Here is a 15,500-nt window from a genome sequence, read left to right as displayed (position 1 = left end):
CCTAATCTCCTCTCTATATTTACCGACTGATTGACATAACTTGTGTTCCACTTATTATAGCTTCATACTTACATTCTCCGACGCTTTTCAGATGAACATTCGTGCAATTCTGGGGGGTATTCATATCAAGTTTAGGAACATTGCAGAAGCAAAATATTCCTCATTCACACCCAATTCCACTTGATCAACAAAAAATCTGTCTCAGTGGGCGGCTATTGTTCCCTTAAAGTCTGGTTTCCGTTTAATCGTAATTGTCGAGAACAAGTCATTTTCACCGATGAAAAATAGTCGGATAATCCGAAACCAGGCATAAATATTTTTAAACTAATATAAATTAAATAATTTGGGTGTTAATGACTGAAACGTTTTGCCAGTAAAAATATATATAGAATGATTCTATGGCTATTTCATACTAAATGATTTCGCACTTTACAATAAGGATGTCTGTGACAAAAAACAATTTGATTAAATTGGATCTCAGTTGATGTTTGCACAAAAATAAAATTATTCGTACCTCGATCTGGACGGAACTGAAAAACCCGTCTCATTAAACTTTAAATGGTAAGGTGAAATCAGCAAATGCTCCAGCCTTTAATACTCGTACTATATAAATAATACAAGACACCTTGTATTCAAATACCACAAACGAGAACCTGGCCTTGGACAACGTAAAATATAGCCACAAGAGCGCTGTGCACGTGGGGGACTTCACTGAAGTCTAAACTTTTTCCAAATTCGACATCTCTTTCACGAGAAAATATTAGATATGGCACTTGAGCAAAGTAAAATGTTCTATGAGAGAAATAACTAACCGGCTGTAACCTTGAATATTCCAAGCTGTCGGCCAAAGTCAAAGAGAAAGTCGGTCGTTATTTAAAATGTCCCGCTGCTGCTGTATCGTCAAGAGAATAACTTTAGAATCAAACAAATCATTGATGACTTATTGATCCTCAAGATCAATGATTTTGAAGTGAGATAATCCCACAATCGAAGTACATATATGCGACATAAAAATAATTACAACTAACCACAGTTAATAGAATATACATGGTTTTGAGACCACATAAAACCAGTGATAAAACTACATTACAACTCATTAACTATGTTGAGGTAGATTTATGCAAAAATTGTTCCTTTCTCATCACATGTCTATTGTATTTTGCACAGATAAACCAATAGCAATCTTTTAATTAACATATTTTTCAAGTCAAGATTGAGGAGCTTAGCAAGACGAATGCCATTGGTAAATTTGGCTAAAATACAATAGACACGTGACGAGAAAGGAACCATGCAAAAGCATAAACCTGGACAATAACATAGTTCATTAAGTTCCACATAATGCATTTCCATTTGTATTGTACTTTTATTCTTGTGTTTTCTAGTTCCACTTTCAGAATACTTTAAGGCAGCAATGTCGGTCGTCGGATTCTTCCTTCCTTTGACTGCTTCAGGAAACACATGTTGCTGCTCGATCAAGATTGGTTTATATACTGCATAACTAGCCAAATTACCATTATAGTCTTGTTGTTAACCGTCAAGAGAACAAAAAAACAAACACAAAAAGCTAAAAAAGAGAAAACAAGAGCCTAGTGTGAATCAATAATTTCGATATATCAATTCTACCCTAGTTCACATGCACATGACGATAAGTCGCCAAATAGCGAATGAACAACTAATGCATTTGCGTACGTTTATTTTAAAAGCATGGTGACTGCATGCTGGAATAAACCATTCCATGTATTTCACCAACAAGCAACAGCCAAAAAAATGCTAAAACTAAAGCTTGCTCCAATATGTTGTAACATACCTAACATACCATGTACAGAAAAGAAATTACTAAAAGAAGCCTATTTTTGTCCTGATATAAATATATACTATATATTTATTTCTAGAAATTCAATTTGTACAAAACGGTCAAATGAATACGACAAATCAAAACGACATCAATGGATGCTATAGACAAGAACTGCAGGTATGACAATGCCACTCTGTTCTGTATTGTTACTACAGGACTTTTGATCACAACCAGAGTCTAGATTCCATTCCCCCTGTTGTTTATGTGTGTCTTTTATTTTCACATTAACTATGACTACTTTGATGATCACTTTCGTGTTCATGTTCTGTTTCTTCCAAACTATCGACCATAACTTCAACATAGGTCTGCACGGAATGCATCAGTGACACTTGGAACTCCATTTCTTTCACAAGCTAAAGAACAAAAAAGTACATATTGGTTTCTCTTATTGACTGATTACTAATGAAGACCTCTGGGTAACCCAGAGCAAGGGCACAAATGAGGGGGTGGGGTACCCCAAAGTAATCCACCGGTCGGTCCCTTATAAGGTGTTATATATACTATATAGTCCGTCCCAAAAGTTGAATGTTATGAAAATGAATATTCAATTCATAAACCAATGGCAATACTGGATACTCTAAGAAACATGGTAAACAGTGTGCCTAAGAGAGTTAGTACAAAGACGAGGCTGTTTCGACTTGCAGAACCCTCCCAATTCTAAAATATATACGCTGGGCGCAACCACAATCGTAATCGTTGTTCCTCCTATGGGGTAAAAAAATTGCATCATCACCTATCAGGAGTTAAAATTACGTGTGTTTAACGTGGCGAAGCACCTACCTCAGCATGCGTAGCGTCATCATTTAGCATCAACTTTCCTTCTCTTGCCGATGGTGATCTTGGTAACGTTTTATAAATATCTTTATAGTGTTCCTTCATTACATCTCCCAAACTATCCATGTAACAAAACAATTTCTCGGTATTGGAATCTAATAGCAGCAAGGACTCGATTATCTAGGGCGAGAAATGAAATATACCAAATGACACAACAAAAAAATGACTATACAACAATTTAGTGATTGAAGATTTTAACGGAATTATAATTGGGTCAAACTCGCTTCGACATAAATAATTTTGATGTTGTGAGCATGCGAATCCTGTACACATACATAAAGTAACTTGCACTATAGATGTGATATTAATACATACAACAGAATAAAATGATATAGAAGAAATTATTTACTGTTTCCTTTGTTCCTTGTGACAATTCATTCGACTCTGTCATGTTGTCATCATCACTCAGGATAAGAACACGTTTTTGATTCTAAAATCACGAAAACATGAAAAATATTAGCGACATGTCAAACCATACGAAATCTTATAATAATATGTCATTACCAAAACCCTCGGAATTTATTATCTTTACTTTTTTAAAGTGAGGACTATATATACCTTCCAAATATAGTTGTTTTTGTAGTATTTTGGCCCCATTCAATGAAAACGTTTATTGAATTAACTGCATGTATATACATGCATAAAACAAAATAGAAACCTTTACCAGTTGTTTAAGCTGATCGACCAAGTGATCTTTTTCTCCTTTCAATTTTCTGACTTCTTGTTCTCCCGGAATTGTTGGATTTTGTTCCAAGATGGCAATGTTTGTATCTTTTTCTGATATTGTTGCAAGAAGAGCATTTTGCCTGGAAAACATTTAATAACAAATTATCAATAAATACTATCGATGTTTATGTATTCATAAATTGAGACAAAAATACTTGAAACAATTCGTTGTTGGGAAAAGAAAGTTGGAAAATAATGAGGGTAATCATTGCCGTTGAAAGCGTTCACATGCATCAACAAGTTAAATAGAGTAGCTATAATTAAAGATCTTTTAGAGCACTGATACTTCAGGTTGAGTAATTTATAATCTTTAAAATACGATTACTTAAGGCCATGTTACACGGTGCAATTTTTCTTGCAACTTGCAATGCAATTCTATTTTTAAGAGATGTAAATTGCATTGCAAGTTGCAGGAAAAATTGCACTGTGTAACAGCGCCTTTAAAAAACATACTTCATCTCTAAGACTTCAGCCATCATCCTTTTCCTTTCCTTCCGATAATATGATAGAGCAATATCACGCTCGCTCAATGATAAGATCAACGAAGCGTTCTTGGTGTTTGTCACTGAATTTTCTATCTTTAAATTTGCGAGCTCAACTTCCAATTCATAATTCTTGTTGGTTTGTTCATGAAGTAATCGTTCATTCTCAGAAACACTGTTGACAGTCTCCTGAAGAGCTTCTTCCAAGATTGCAATTCGTTCCGTTTTTGCATCAAGTTCCGCCTAGTGAAAAATTGATTGAAATATTTAAACACAAAGTGATAGCGGGGTTTAAGCTGCAATACGGATCATGAACCAATCAAATGCAATAAGGCTATCAGATTAACCAATCACAAGCGCAATAGGTCAGCGGGAAATATCGAACACCTTTAAAGTTCTTGTTCCACCAATCCATGCACTTCATATACATACAGTGTAACATATACCCTATCTATGGCTGGAATCTATGTACGTGTATGATATTACTGAATTATACTTGTTTTCTCAATGCTGTACCTTTATTTCAGATTGCTTTCCATCAGAATCATCCATTTGTTTTTTCATCTCACTCAATGCAGCTGCGTGATGCTCTCGTTCTATTTGTTGATTACGTTTTATGTTTGCAAGTTTCTTCGCTTGTTCACGTAATTGCCTGAAGGAAGCAAATTTAGATGCACCATCAGATTATTAGTAAAATAGATAACCTTAAGATGTACTGTATACCATTATTATATGTCAAAAAGAAATAGGGAATTTTTATACCTTCGTATATAACTATAACACATTAATGAATAAATTTATGATATTAAGCACATTGTGTCTTCTTCAGAAAACGATAAACCATGCAAGGCGGAGAAATTGACTGTCACACCACACAACAAACTTACTTGTCCAGTTCATCCGCTTTCTCGTTTTTAGCTCTAATTTCATTCTCTAAACTTTCATTTTTATCATTTTGTTCTTTCTTTAAACGTTCAACTTCGTCTTTCGAATTTCCCAATTCCGTTTCCAGGCTCGATACATTGGATGTCAACTTTGTTATTTCTTCTTGTTTCTGAAAAATCAGAATCGTAGATAAACCTTTTCCATTTTAAAACGTTGCTGCACATGCAAATAGCAATAGCTTGTTAAGAATTATATGAAGTTTGGGAGGTAAACAACTCGCGATTTATATTTGACATCGGAAATCATTGATGTTGATACTTATTAACATGATTGGTATAAAAAATAAATTCCGACATTTCGTGGGAAGTCGTACGCGGTCTTCGTCATTTCAAATAGTTACAAAGATCAACGGTTTATTCTTGGACGACTTACTCTACTAACATCCATCTTCAAATCATCTAGTTCACTCTCTCGATCTCTTAATGATTTTTGTAAAGAACTTGCTTTGTTTTCTTCCTGAGAATTTTGGCTACGTTGTTTCACCAGCTCCTCAATCTTATCTTGAAGTTCCACCTAAACACGCGTAATGTACAACTGTATAACCAGGCACCAAATATTGTATAACAAAATAATATATTAAATATAAAACGGAGGGGAACAATCACAACGGTGTAACTTGCCATTGCCAATGCATTGGTATTTATTCTGATATATAGAACAATGGCCGGGAGAAAAAACACAACTCAATACCTCTTTTTCTAGAACTTTCGTCTGCAGCAATTTCATTTGTTGATGCATGTTATTCATCTCTCTTTCATGCTCTTCCAACAAACTTTCATTTTTCTCCTCTAAACTAGTAATCCTTAATTCTTTATCTTTTATAGATTTCTGTAATGTTTTCACTGTCGTCGATATTTCGTCGTGTTCTGCTTCAACGTTTGCCGCATGGCTTTTACTGTGTGATAAAAGATCACTTTTTTCTGATACCTCAATCTCCAAAGCTGTACACTGAAAAACATTCAAAATAGCAGCTACATATCACGTTTGTTGCCCCCGTGAATTTTCACAGACTGCATAATTCTAAACTGGGGAACCTGGGAAGTTGTTTGAAACATTTGTTTGATGCATGCATTTATAGCTTCATTGTGTCCATTGAATCTTAGCCTCCTCGCGCAATGGAAACGGGAAAAGTTATTACAAAATGTTCAAGCAGAGTTCTTCTCAGCGTTCCTATACACCTCGTCTTTCTAATATCTAATCACTGAAAATACACGTGCACAATACTCATTTCGGAATTTAAAAAAGACTCGTTGTTTAATTTCGTTAAAGTAACTTTAGTGATTTTTCACGGAAAACAAGTCAACACACATTGTGTTAAAATACTTGTAAATTTCTCTAACCACTTATTGAATGAAGGTGATGAGAAGTGAGACGATGGACATTAATTACCGAATCATAAAATAATTATAGTCGAATTTAAGTGTTGAATAGAATATATTTACCAACCTTCTCTTTCAACGAAGCAATCTGCTTCTCCTTGGAACAAATCAAAGTATTAAGAACATCCATCTCTCCACTGTTCTGAGATTGCAATGATGTCAGAGATACAACTGCCTTTTCTTTTGAGTCCAAAATTTTTTCTTTCTCTTCCAAACGATCTCTTACATTACGCAGCTATGATAATAACACAAATGTTATTTATGTACTGTGAATGACACAGTACAAGTCCTGGTCACTACAACATGAACCACATAAGTACATTGTATAACTACACAGAACCATACACAAGGCTCGTTAAGCACTGACAACTTCAATTGTAATTGATATACCAGTAATACTGCAATTCCCATAAAACACCTTCTGTTGTATGGTTCTGTGCATGTGTCATTGTGAAAGCAGCAAAACATTCATAAAACTAGAACAATGCAGTGTATGTATGTGGTTTCAGTGCATAAGGCATCATATGACAATGTCAGCTGGGTGACTTACTTCTTGCTGTAAGTTCTGAATGTGTGTTTCCTTTGACTTGTTGGAGCTATGTAAGACACTGATGTGTTCTTGTAAATCAGACTGATGTTTCTCAAATGTTTCCAGTTTTGTTCTAACTGCAGCCAACTCAGTGTCTTTTTTTGCTAATTCTCCCTTGCTTGAATCCAACTTGAAAAGAATATGATACATGTAAAATCATACACAGTGGCATAGGAACCAGAGGGGGTAGGATACCACCTCCTATGGTTTGCACAGGGAGCACAGACACAATAAAAATTAGGTCTTCTAAATCTGAGATTTACATATGAATGAACATTATGATAAATGTGACAAAAAGTACCCCAATTTTTTAAAAACAATTTTAGAAGGAGAATGTCCACACCGGTATTATATGTCAGTATATATGCAATCTTGAACCCTTAAACTGGTAATTCTTTTAAACATGAAAATACTACACCTTTGACTTCATAAACTTTGAATGGCTTTCAAATACTTCCTCTTTCTTTGCCAACTCCTCCTTATATTTCTTTTCTTCATTTGAAGCATTTTCATTAGATGACTTCCTGGCTTCTGCCAACTCATCTTCTAACTTCTTAAAATTCTCAGAAACTTTTTGTAATTCATTGTCTTTCATTGAAAGAATATCTTGAAGTTCATTACTGAGAATAATTTGAGACTTGTTCAACTCTAGCTCATTTTCTAAATCTTGTATTGTTTGGTCACGGCGAGCAATGTGCTCTTCCAAATAAGTGACCTTCGATAGTGCATCAAGTAAACTTTGCATTTGAGATGTCTCTTTCTCAGCCTCCATACTCTGAACAGTATCCTGCAGCTTGTCAATTGCGACCTCTTTAGAGTCAACAAGCTGTTGCAGGACCAAAGCCTCATTTTCTAGTTCTTTGATTCTTTCTAGTAATACACTAACTGTTTCTTTATTATTCAGAGTTACTGGCTCAGATTGAGCAGGTTTGCCATCTTCCAGTTCCCTCACCTTAGCCTTTTCTGCATCTAATTCCTTTTGTAGTTCCTAATAATAAAGAAACATTTTTATGCCTTTTGGTTTCTGGTCCAGTATCAATGCTTTAACTAATCAAATGGTTAGCCATCCAGTTTCTACCTGGATCACTAGTGTTTTTAGTGATTTCACTTGTTTTACCATAAATGAGAAAGAAATTGTTGTAAAATTGCAGAAATGTATTGATTGGTCTAGATGGAGGGAAATTGGATCTGAAATAACCTTGATCTGGTGTTATTCTAACCAAAGCTAAGAACAAGTAAATAACATATGTTTCGCTCATAAATTATTTTCTTCTCCAATGAATATGAACAGTGAGTTTGCAACTGGTCAGCATTTATATGAAACTAAGTTTAAATTACAAAGCTAATTTAGGGCATGTTGTAAACACATTGAACAATCAAGGAGATAAGAAATCACCTATAAAATTTCTCCAAAATAGGCAATGTGCTTTACATATAATTGACAGAAACTTTATACAACACATGAAACTGATAATTATTTTTCACTATTAAAAACATTAAAAATCTTTCATATACCTGTGCTTCCTTCGACAAAGCTGTATACTGTTCATGAAGGGCAAGAAATTTATTTTCTTGTTCAATTTTCGCAGCTTTTTCTTTCTTTAATTCGGGGCTCCAAAATGTCTTGATACTTTTCATGTTTGATTTAAGTCTACTTTCCATCGCTTGCATTTCCTTCTTAAGTTCACTATTTTCCTGACGTATTTTGACAATATCGACTGATTTGAGGCTATCCCCGTCGCTTAAAGCATCTATTTTGATTTGGTCATCGCCGATTTTTCGCGCAGAATTTTGAAAATTGTCAAATTCTTCCATATTTAAATGATGGCACTTCCTCCTTTCTTTGGTTACTTTATAGAACACACGCTATTCTGGCAAACCTTCATAAAAAATGTTTTCGTTTCCTAAATGTGAGCGACAGAAAATTAAGAAATTGTTATTTCGGAAATATGCGGTGTAAGGAATTTCAATGAAATACGATACTATACACCTTTCAATAGTTTTATCCTCAATTTTCACACGTTTGCTGAGCAAATATAAAATCCAAAATAGAGCAACACCAGGCAACCGAAGTTATCACGAAATAGCAGGCAGCCAAAGCTATTGTATTTCATCCTAAATCATCTCAGGAGACAGATACCGTTTCCATTAAATTGCTATCGAAGTTATTAAGATAAAATTTCTTGCTGAATGTAATCTGACACGAGAATTATTGTTTAATAATAATGCCAAATGCCTGTTCAGGAAGTCATATAAATCGTCGTTGATATCATATTTATTAATGTTCTCATCATTTCCAGAATATATCAACTTGACAAAACATTTCACATGGTGTCGGTTAGCATTCGTGAAATTCTAAAATCCAAAACAACTTTGAAATTTTGTTGTTCCAATTTGTTTACAAAGAACAAAACAATATTTTTGGCGCGGACGAACACGCAGTTCTCAGGACAGCAAATCATATGTCCGATACTTATGTCAACTACAGGACGCGCGTGATATCATCGGCGATGTAATAGGGAATATATTTTCTTCCCATAGAAAAAGCTTTTTTTTTGTACTAATAAATGACAACTAATCACCGATTAATTTTCTACATATGTAAAGGAACGTTAGAAAAATAGCCCAGTTTCGATTCCTCAGAAGAACTGAAGTGGTGACTTAATGACTGAAGGGATGACTGAAGACTTTTTGAGTTATTCGCAACGTCCCAGGTTAGGTCGCAGTAATCACATGTTTTTGTGCCCGCACATCTATGAACTATGAAACGTATGGAAATTTGCCTTTCAAAGAGCGAAGAACCCGTTTTCGCATAATTGCTTTCACTCCTTAGTTATTCACTTCTTCCGGGAGGATCAAATAAAGCCAAACATCACCTAACAAAGGTTGGTGTACATCTTTGGTTTCAGAAAAGTTCTAGTAATGCTGGATGATTTCGAACCGAATTCACGTTGCTACAAGTTTCTATGATTCTATCCAGCATTATAATATATTTATGCACGACGTGTTTATCTTATGTTATCTCTTTTACGATTTTTACCAATATAATACACCCAGAGTGTTCATGTACACCAAATCAGACTAATCAGTTGCCCGAATCACTTGATATGTCTGAAGCTGTCAGAAATACGTCAGTATCGCGGTTAATATGAGAATACATTGCTTTCACTTTCAAGACAGTCCGTATGCATTTGATGCGTTCCTTGAACACGGACCTGCATATAATATAATTATGCACTTTTTGAATAATGCTAAAATAATGAAATTATAAATTGTTTATAGAATATAAACACTACAGTCACAGTATAATGTACATAATCTTCAACTAGCTATTACTAAATCATTCGTGGTTGCATTATCTATTCATGCTTTCCTCGCCATTCACAACTTGTATAATGTTTTGGCTGGGGTAGGTGCCATGATAAACAGTCGCGTGTTCAGGATTTAGGATGGATGTAAATGGCTTGTGATCATCTATCCTAGGCTCATTTTTAACGCGGACTTTCACGTCATCCTTTGCTGTCGTGACCAAGGTGGCATCACGTGGGATTGCCTTGACAACGGTTGTCGGTTTCAGAATCTTTGTAGGCTTTCGGCCTCGTTTTTGTTTCACTTTTACTTTCTTTTTAACCACAACAGGCTCATCCAGTTTAATAACTTTCTTATAGGGTATACACTTCCGACAAATCTTCAAGCGAACAACACCGGGGACGAAAAGATGCTTAAACTTTTCTGGCGCAGTTTGCAGTGTACAACAGCTATACGATTTCTGAACATGATTTCCGCACACTGCACAATTTATGCCACATGTTCGGATCTTGTCAGGGGAATCACCCGTCTTTTCGCCTGCATTTTCCTTTTTTACTGCTAAAAAAAAGAAGATAAAATGCACATTCCAATATTTCCTGATTTTTTCTGTTTTTGTTGTGGGCAGGAGAGATTCTCAAGTGCATGTTTAGTCGAGAATCTGACTGATCAAAACAACTGAACATTTGAACAAGGGTATATTAGTCCATGCACGACTTTTGCACGTGTATTCTAATGCAAATAATCTTGTCTCAACTCACCGGCAGATTTTTGTACACGTTGCTTTATTCCTTTCTTCAAACTGGGGTTGCCGACTTTTCTGAGATCATCATATTTCTTGTTAGGCTTCCAAGCTCGCTTAGTATTCATCACCAGATCATGACTCAATCCTTTTCGTGCACCAAAACTCTCTCCAATTTTTCTTTCTGGAACATTTGTTCCCAGGACATTTTTAGCAGCCACGTGATACAGAGACTTTTCACGGTCTTCTGATTGGGTGATATCCATATCTTCGCCGTTGCTCTGCTGATTTTCAGTTCCATCGCTCTGTTGAGGTACGCCATTTTCGTTATTCCTAGCGACATTATTAAGAAAATCCGTAGAATACAGATTCAATTCCCTCAAGAATAAATTCTTTTGCACAGGATCATCCACCTGAAATCTCTGGAGCAACGTCTTGCGTGGTGTTTCAGGTAACGAATCATGGGGAGGGGATGAGGCTTGCAGATTTAACCAAGAGGTATCATCAGAACTGTGTTTCTCATTGTTTTTCAACTGTCGTAAATCACGAACAACGAACTCAAAAGGTTTTGTTCTTCGATCACTCGTCATGCCAAGAGGAATTTTCATTTGGCGGATTTTATCCGAATAGCGTGCCAGATTGGATATAGCTACATTTTCAACGCAGTTTTCTTTCGACGTTAGACACTTACGACACACGCGTATCTTCTGATAATTATCATCAAATGCTTCCCGAATATAAAGTGGAGCTGAGAATCTCGTTACACATCGATAGCTTTTGAAATGTAGTAACCCACAAACGTCACACCTTGGTGAGATTTTAACAGGAACTACAATATCATCTATAAGGAAAGTGCAAACGGTAATTAACTAAAAGCAAATAGAGAAGTTGAACAGTAATGGAAGGACTTCAACTTTACTTGTCAAAAAATCAAATTATATTATTGTCGCATCATTCATCAATGAACACTCGCTAAACGCAAGGTATTCACTGATCATTTCACTTTTTAAATTCGTTTCATATTACAGTCTGTAAGGACAGCGAAACCCGTTCGTTCTGATGTAATTTTTATACTTGCGAATCTTTTTCAACATTTGAACGAAATTACATACACTTTGTCTTTGCTATTTTAACACTGGAAATTTTTCGTTGGCAAAACGCAGGCGATACATGTTGGTGCATGGTCACGCGCTATGCTGTTCTTACAAGCTTATTATGTCCTCTAGCTGCTCTGGAAATTTGCATGCGAAAGACTGCGAATGAGCCTGGTGTCTTCGCATTAATTGCTTGCACTCTTTAGCAGTTTAGCAGTTTAGCTACGCTCTTTAACTTCTGGGAGGGGTGCCAGAGGGCAGAGGCTGTTTAAACGAAGCTGATTGGTTTTCGTAACAGCATAATTTGGGTTGAAGGTTGGCTTCGTTCGAGTATGGTGTTGAGTGATGTCGGATCAGATTTAAGAACAGGACATTGCGTGTTACCAGAAAAGTTGTAAACTATCGCTTGATCGCCTAATCCAGCATACACTCAACGTACGCGCCTTTCGACTTGGCGATGATTCACGACTGACATTGCGGTTACAACGGCACTGTCGTGTTAGTTTCTTTCAATGGTATGTAAGAATACTAAACGACCAGGTTTAGTGTATTAAACGGCACAGCTCCACTATCTATGTCTGGGCAAGATATAATCTGCAAGCCTGGGCAGGAATACTGGAACAGACCGGGTTTTAGCTCACAAAAGTACTTAACAAGCCTACATAAATTTGACTGGTTTGATATCCATGTTTAACTTTTTTAGAAGAGATTATGTTTTCAACATATTTTGTTAATTTTTTACTGGATATTGTAGTTCTTGTACAGTATTTATACTTCATACTATCATGTTTTTGGTATACAATCATAAAATAATTAAAATTGCCTGGAAAAGGCTCTTATAGAAAAACGATGAAAGCTTGAATTAACCTGCACTGCTGTCTTTGTCATTACCACTTTCTTCTTCACTTGTACTTTCAGATTCAACTGACTTGATCCCGTCTGAATCTTCTCCAAAATCCCTGTACATGCAGGAAATAGTTTTGTCAACTGCACACAAGCACATGTCAATCACACTAAAAGCAGTAGCAGGTTAGGCATGAAGGTCCCTAGTTGGGCTACTTGGGCTGACTAAGGTGCAGCCAATCATGTTTTCCACCCAGATATGGAGCAGCAGAGTACTTAGGGACTTAGAAGTAGTAATTAGTGACTTTTTGAGTAAGTTAAGAGTGTATTAATGTGACTTTTTGAATTAATAATGAACTCAAACCAATCTACAATTAATGAATAAGAGATGAATCATTCTTATTTGGCAAATTAGTAGGGAAAAATAACACCATTTCCAGGTAACAACACACATTGTAGATTTTGAAGACATGAATTGAATGTACTCTTCTACTATGTGCAATGATGGTTGGGTAACTTGTCTTCCCTACTTTGGTTTCTCTAAAATACAATTATTTAACACTCACTACCTTTTTTCTGGTGGGACGTTATCTAGGTCCTCTCTATCACCACCACTAGTCACCTAAACAGGAATGTGTGATTTAGATTAATTTAATGTGGAAAGAATCTGATAGTTCATTGGGGAACCTCACCATATGTGGATTGTAAATAACTGGAATAGGTCATGTTTAGGTAACTGTAGCTTCACATAACTAAATAAGCAAGTAGTTGAGCTGTGGATTTGTTGCATAATACAAGATCAGTATTTGCAAGAGATAAACTATTTGTTTTCACAACAAGGTAGTATGCTAAGTAGTAAGTCTCAGACAGACCACTGCTTACAGTCATGTCTCATTTCTAGAACCAATAATTCATTGGTTGCATTCCTATAGCCCACTAGAGTGTTTCACCTAAAATTTTCTATTAAAAGTGATGATTGACATGGATATTGTTCAGACATTAGCATCAAATACTTGCAAAATTAACTGAAATTGATTGCAAGTTTTACTCTTGTGAGCTATATTTAAACATCTTTCTTTAACATATGTAATTGAAAAAGAAATTATTTACTTTGACCAATAAATGTTGAAATAAGCTTTAACACATAAACAAGGTCCAGGTCAGTATTGTCCATAGCCATGTTTTCATGTTATAGCTCATTCCATGATTATTGTTCAAAATAAAATATTAAAATATATGCATAGCTCATAGGTCCATGTACAAAAGCATAATTCCTGGCTTGCTTGTGTAGATTTCAAGAACGTTTTAAATTCTTCTTCATTACTTTATTTATTTTTCTTTTTATTTATTTTTATAATATTTAAATTAGTCTTAATTTACATTTTGCATAAATGAATACATAGTCTAGGCGCTGTCAGGATGGTATCAGCCAACCTGCAGGAAAGACTTACGTTCGCGGTCTGAAAGACACAAAAATCATCTTTTGCGCGCTATTACCGAGTACAAATACTTTAAAATATGTTTATAAACAAAAGATATGATATATTTAAGGGTAGAGACTGCCCGTAGCATGTAATAAACCAGATCCAAACGCATTTGCACTTTAAACTTACACAGGTACAAAACGCGTGTGTTTCCGATCTCAAAGGCAATAAATTTGCATAACAAGAGTGATTATAATTCTTGCCAATGTCTAGTTTGCATACGATATCAGGATATTTGAATAAATTGTAATCATATTAACCAACGCCGCTTTTCGTTTCTCTCGCGAAAATTTGACCACGTACAAAGTATATTTACCATTCTTTAAATGCCCCCAAGTCAAGTGAGAAATGATGCAAACAACAAAACAAAAAAAAAACGCAATACCTTTATACGAAGCTAAACAAATCCCTTCACAAAGAGCAAAATCGTGAGAGTGCGCCACAACTTTAGCCACGCTATGCAACTGAAGCTTAGAGCCGGAGAAAATATGACCCAAGCAACTACAAGTCAAGTCTTGAACACAATATATTTCGCGCGGTTTGAAATTGTACACGGATACACACAAATTATCTTGAATATCATATTACATGCTTAAGGAAAGTTTGGCAAACCAAACGCAAAATGGCTTGGGCGAATTTTTGAGGTAAACGTTATTTTAAATAGCGGCTGCGCCAGTCTGAAGCGAACTGAATATATTATGTTTCACTTGCGAAATCGTCTCAAGCTTACCAAAGTCAGTCCTGATGAAACACTATGCTCTAATGTCGTCTCTTCACTGATATGCTCAATGATTTGTTCAAGGTGGAATCTAAAACATAAAGAAAGAAATGCCTGTGTTGGTGAAGCGAGCGGCGCGGTCATGTTGAGTTCGCTTCGAACATACATTATAAAGAAACGCAATATTTACACGGTATTTAACCTACCGTTTTCGCTCAGTTTCCGTAGCCATTTTATCAATGTTTTACTCCAACTTTTTGGAAACACGCGGCAGGATAACCGTGTGTAAAATGTGAAATACAACGTACGTGTTTAACCCAGCCGCCGCGGACAAAATATATTTCGCTACTTGCCAGCTACGCTTCAACAAGCAAAAATTTACATAATTCTACCCACAAGACTTTGCAGATAGTGCAACAGGAGTTAGGACAAGGACATGCGGCTTGCAACGTGGGCTTATTTATTACCAAAGAGATATACTTTTACTTTTCCTCATTTTCCGG

At 35.7% G+C, this 15,500-nt stretch overlaps 2 protein-coding genes across 3 annotated transcripts; both read right to left on the bottom strand.

The window, feature by feature from the left end:
• Positions 1 to 1,248: 1,248 nt before the first annotated feature.
• Positions 1,249 to 9,231, bottom strand: LOC114521545 (ELKS/Rab6-interacting/CAST family member 1-like). Its single transcript, XM_028542010.1, has 14 exons — positions 8,801 to 9,231; positions 8,326 to 8,714; positions 7,229 to 7,798; positions 6,772 to 6,939; positions 6,289 to 6,456; positions 5,533 to 5,790; positions 5,215 to 5,355; positions 4,785 to 4,951; positions 4,414 to 4,549; positions 3,869 to 4,140; positions 3,354 to 3,495; positions 3,039 to 3,119; positions 2,636 to 2,809; positions 1,249 to 2,208 (listed from the first exon to the last, which is right to left on the bottom strand). The coding sequence occupies exons 2-14, from the start codon at positions 8,623 to 8,625 to the stop codon at positions 2,080 to 2,082; spliced, it is 2,706 nt and encodes a 901-aa protein (XP_028397811.1). The 5' UTR covers positions 8,626 to 8,714; positions 8,801 to 9,231; the 3' UTR covers positions 1,249 to 2,079.
• Positions 9,232 to 9,517: 286 nt separating this feature from the next.
• Positions 9,518 to 15,347, bottom strand: LOC114521625. 2 transcript variants are annotated; one of them, XM_028542122.1, is made up of 6 exons: positions 15,204 to 15,347; positions 15,010 to 15,088; positions 13,365 to 13,417; positions 12,820 to 12,911; positions 10,878 to 11,699; positions 9,518 to 10,677 (listed from the first exon to the last, which is right to left on the bottom strand). In XM_028542122.1, the coding sequence occupies exons 1-6, from the start codon at positions 15,227 to 15,229 to the stop codon at positions 10,166 to 10,168; spliced, it is 1,584 nt and encodes a 527-aa protein (XP_028397923.1). In that variant the 5' UTR covers positions 15,230 to 15,347; the 3' UTR covers positions 9,518 to 10,165. The 2 variants fall into 2 exon arrangements, with proteins under 2 accessions (XP_028397923.1, XP_028397924.1); XM_028542123.1 differs by having other exon boundaries at positions 9,518 to 10,674.
• Between the last annotated feature and the right edge of the window lie 153 nt (positions 15,348 to 15,500).

This window comes from Dendronephthya gigantea, unplaced genomic scaffold (genome assembly GCF_004324835.1).
Source record: "Dendronephthya gigantea isolate DGI-Jeju-01 unplaced genomic scaffold, DenGig_1.0 000020F, whole genome shotgun sequence".
NCBI lineage: Eukaryota > Metazoa > Cnidaria > Anthozoa > Malacalcyonacea > Nephtheidae > Dendronephthya > Dendronephthya gigantea.
The sequence above is the reverse complement of the archived record's forward strand: the minus strand, read 5'-3'. Positions and strand labels throughout refer to the sequence as shown.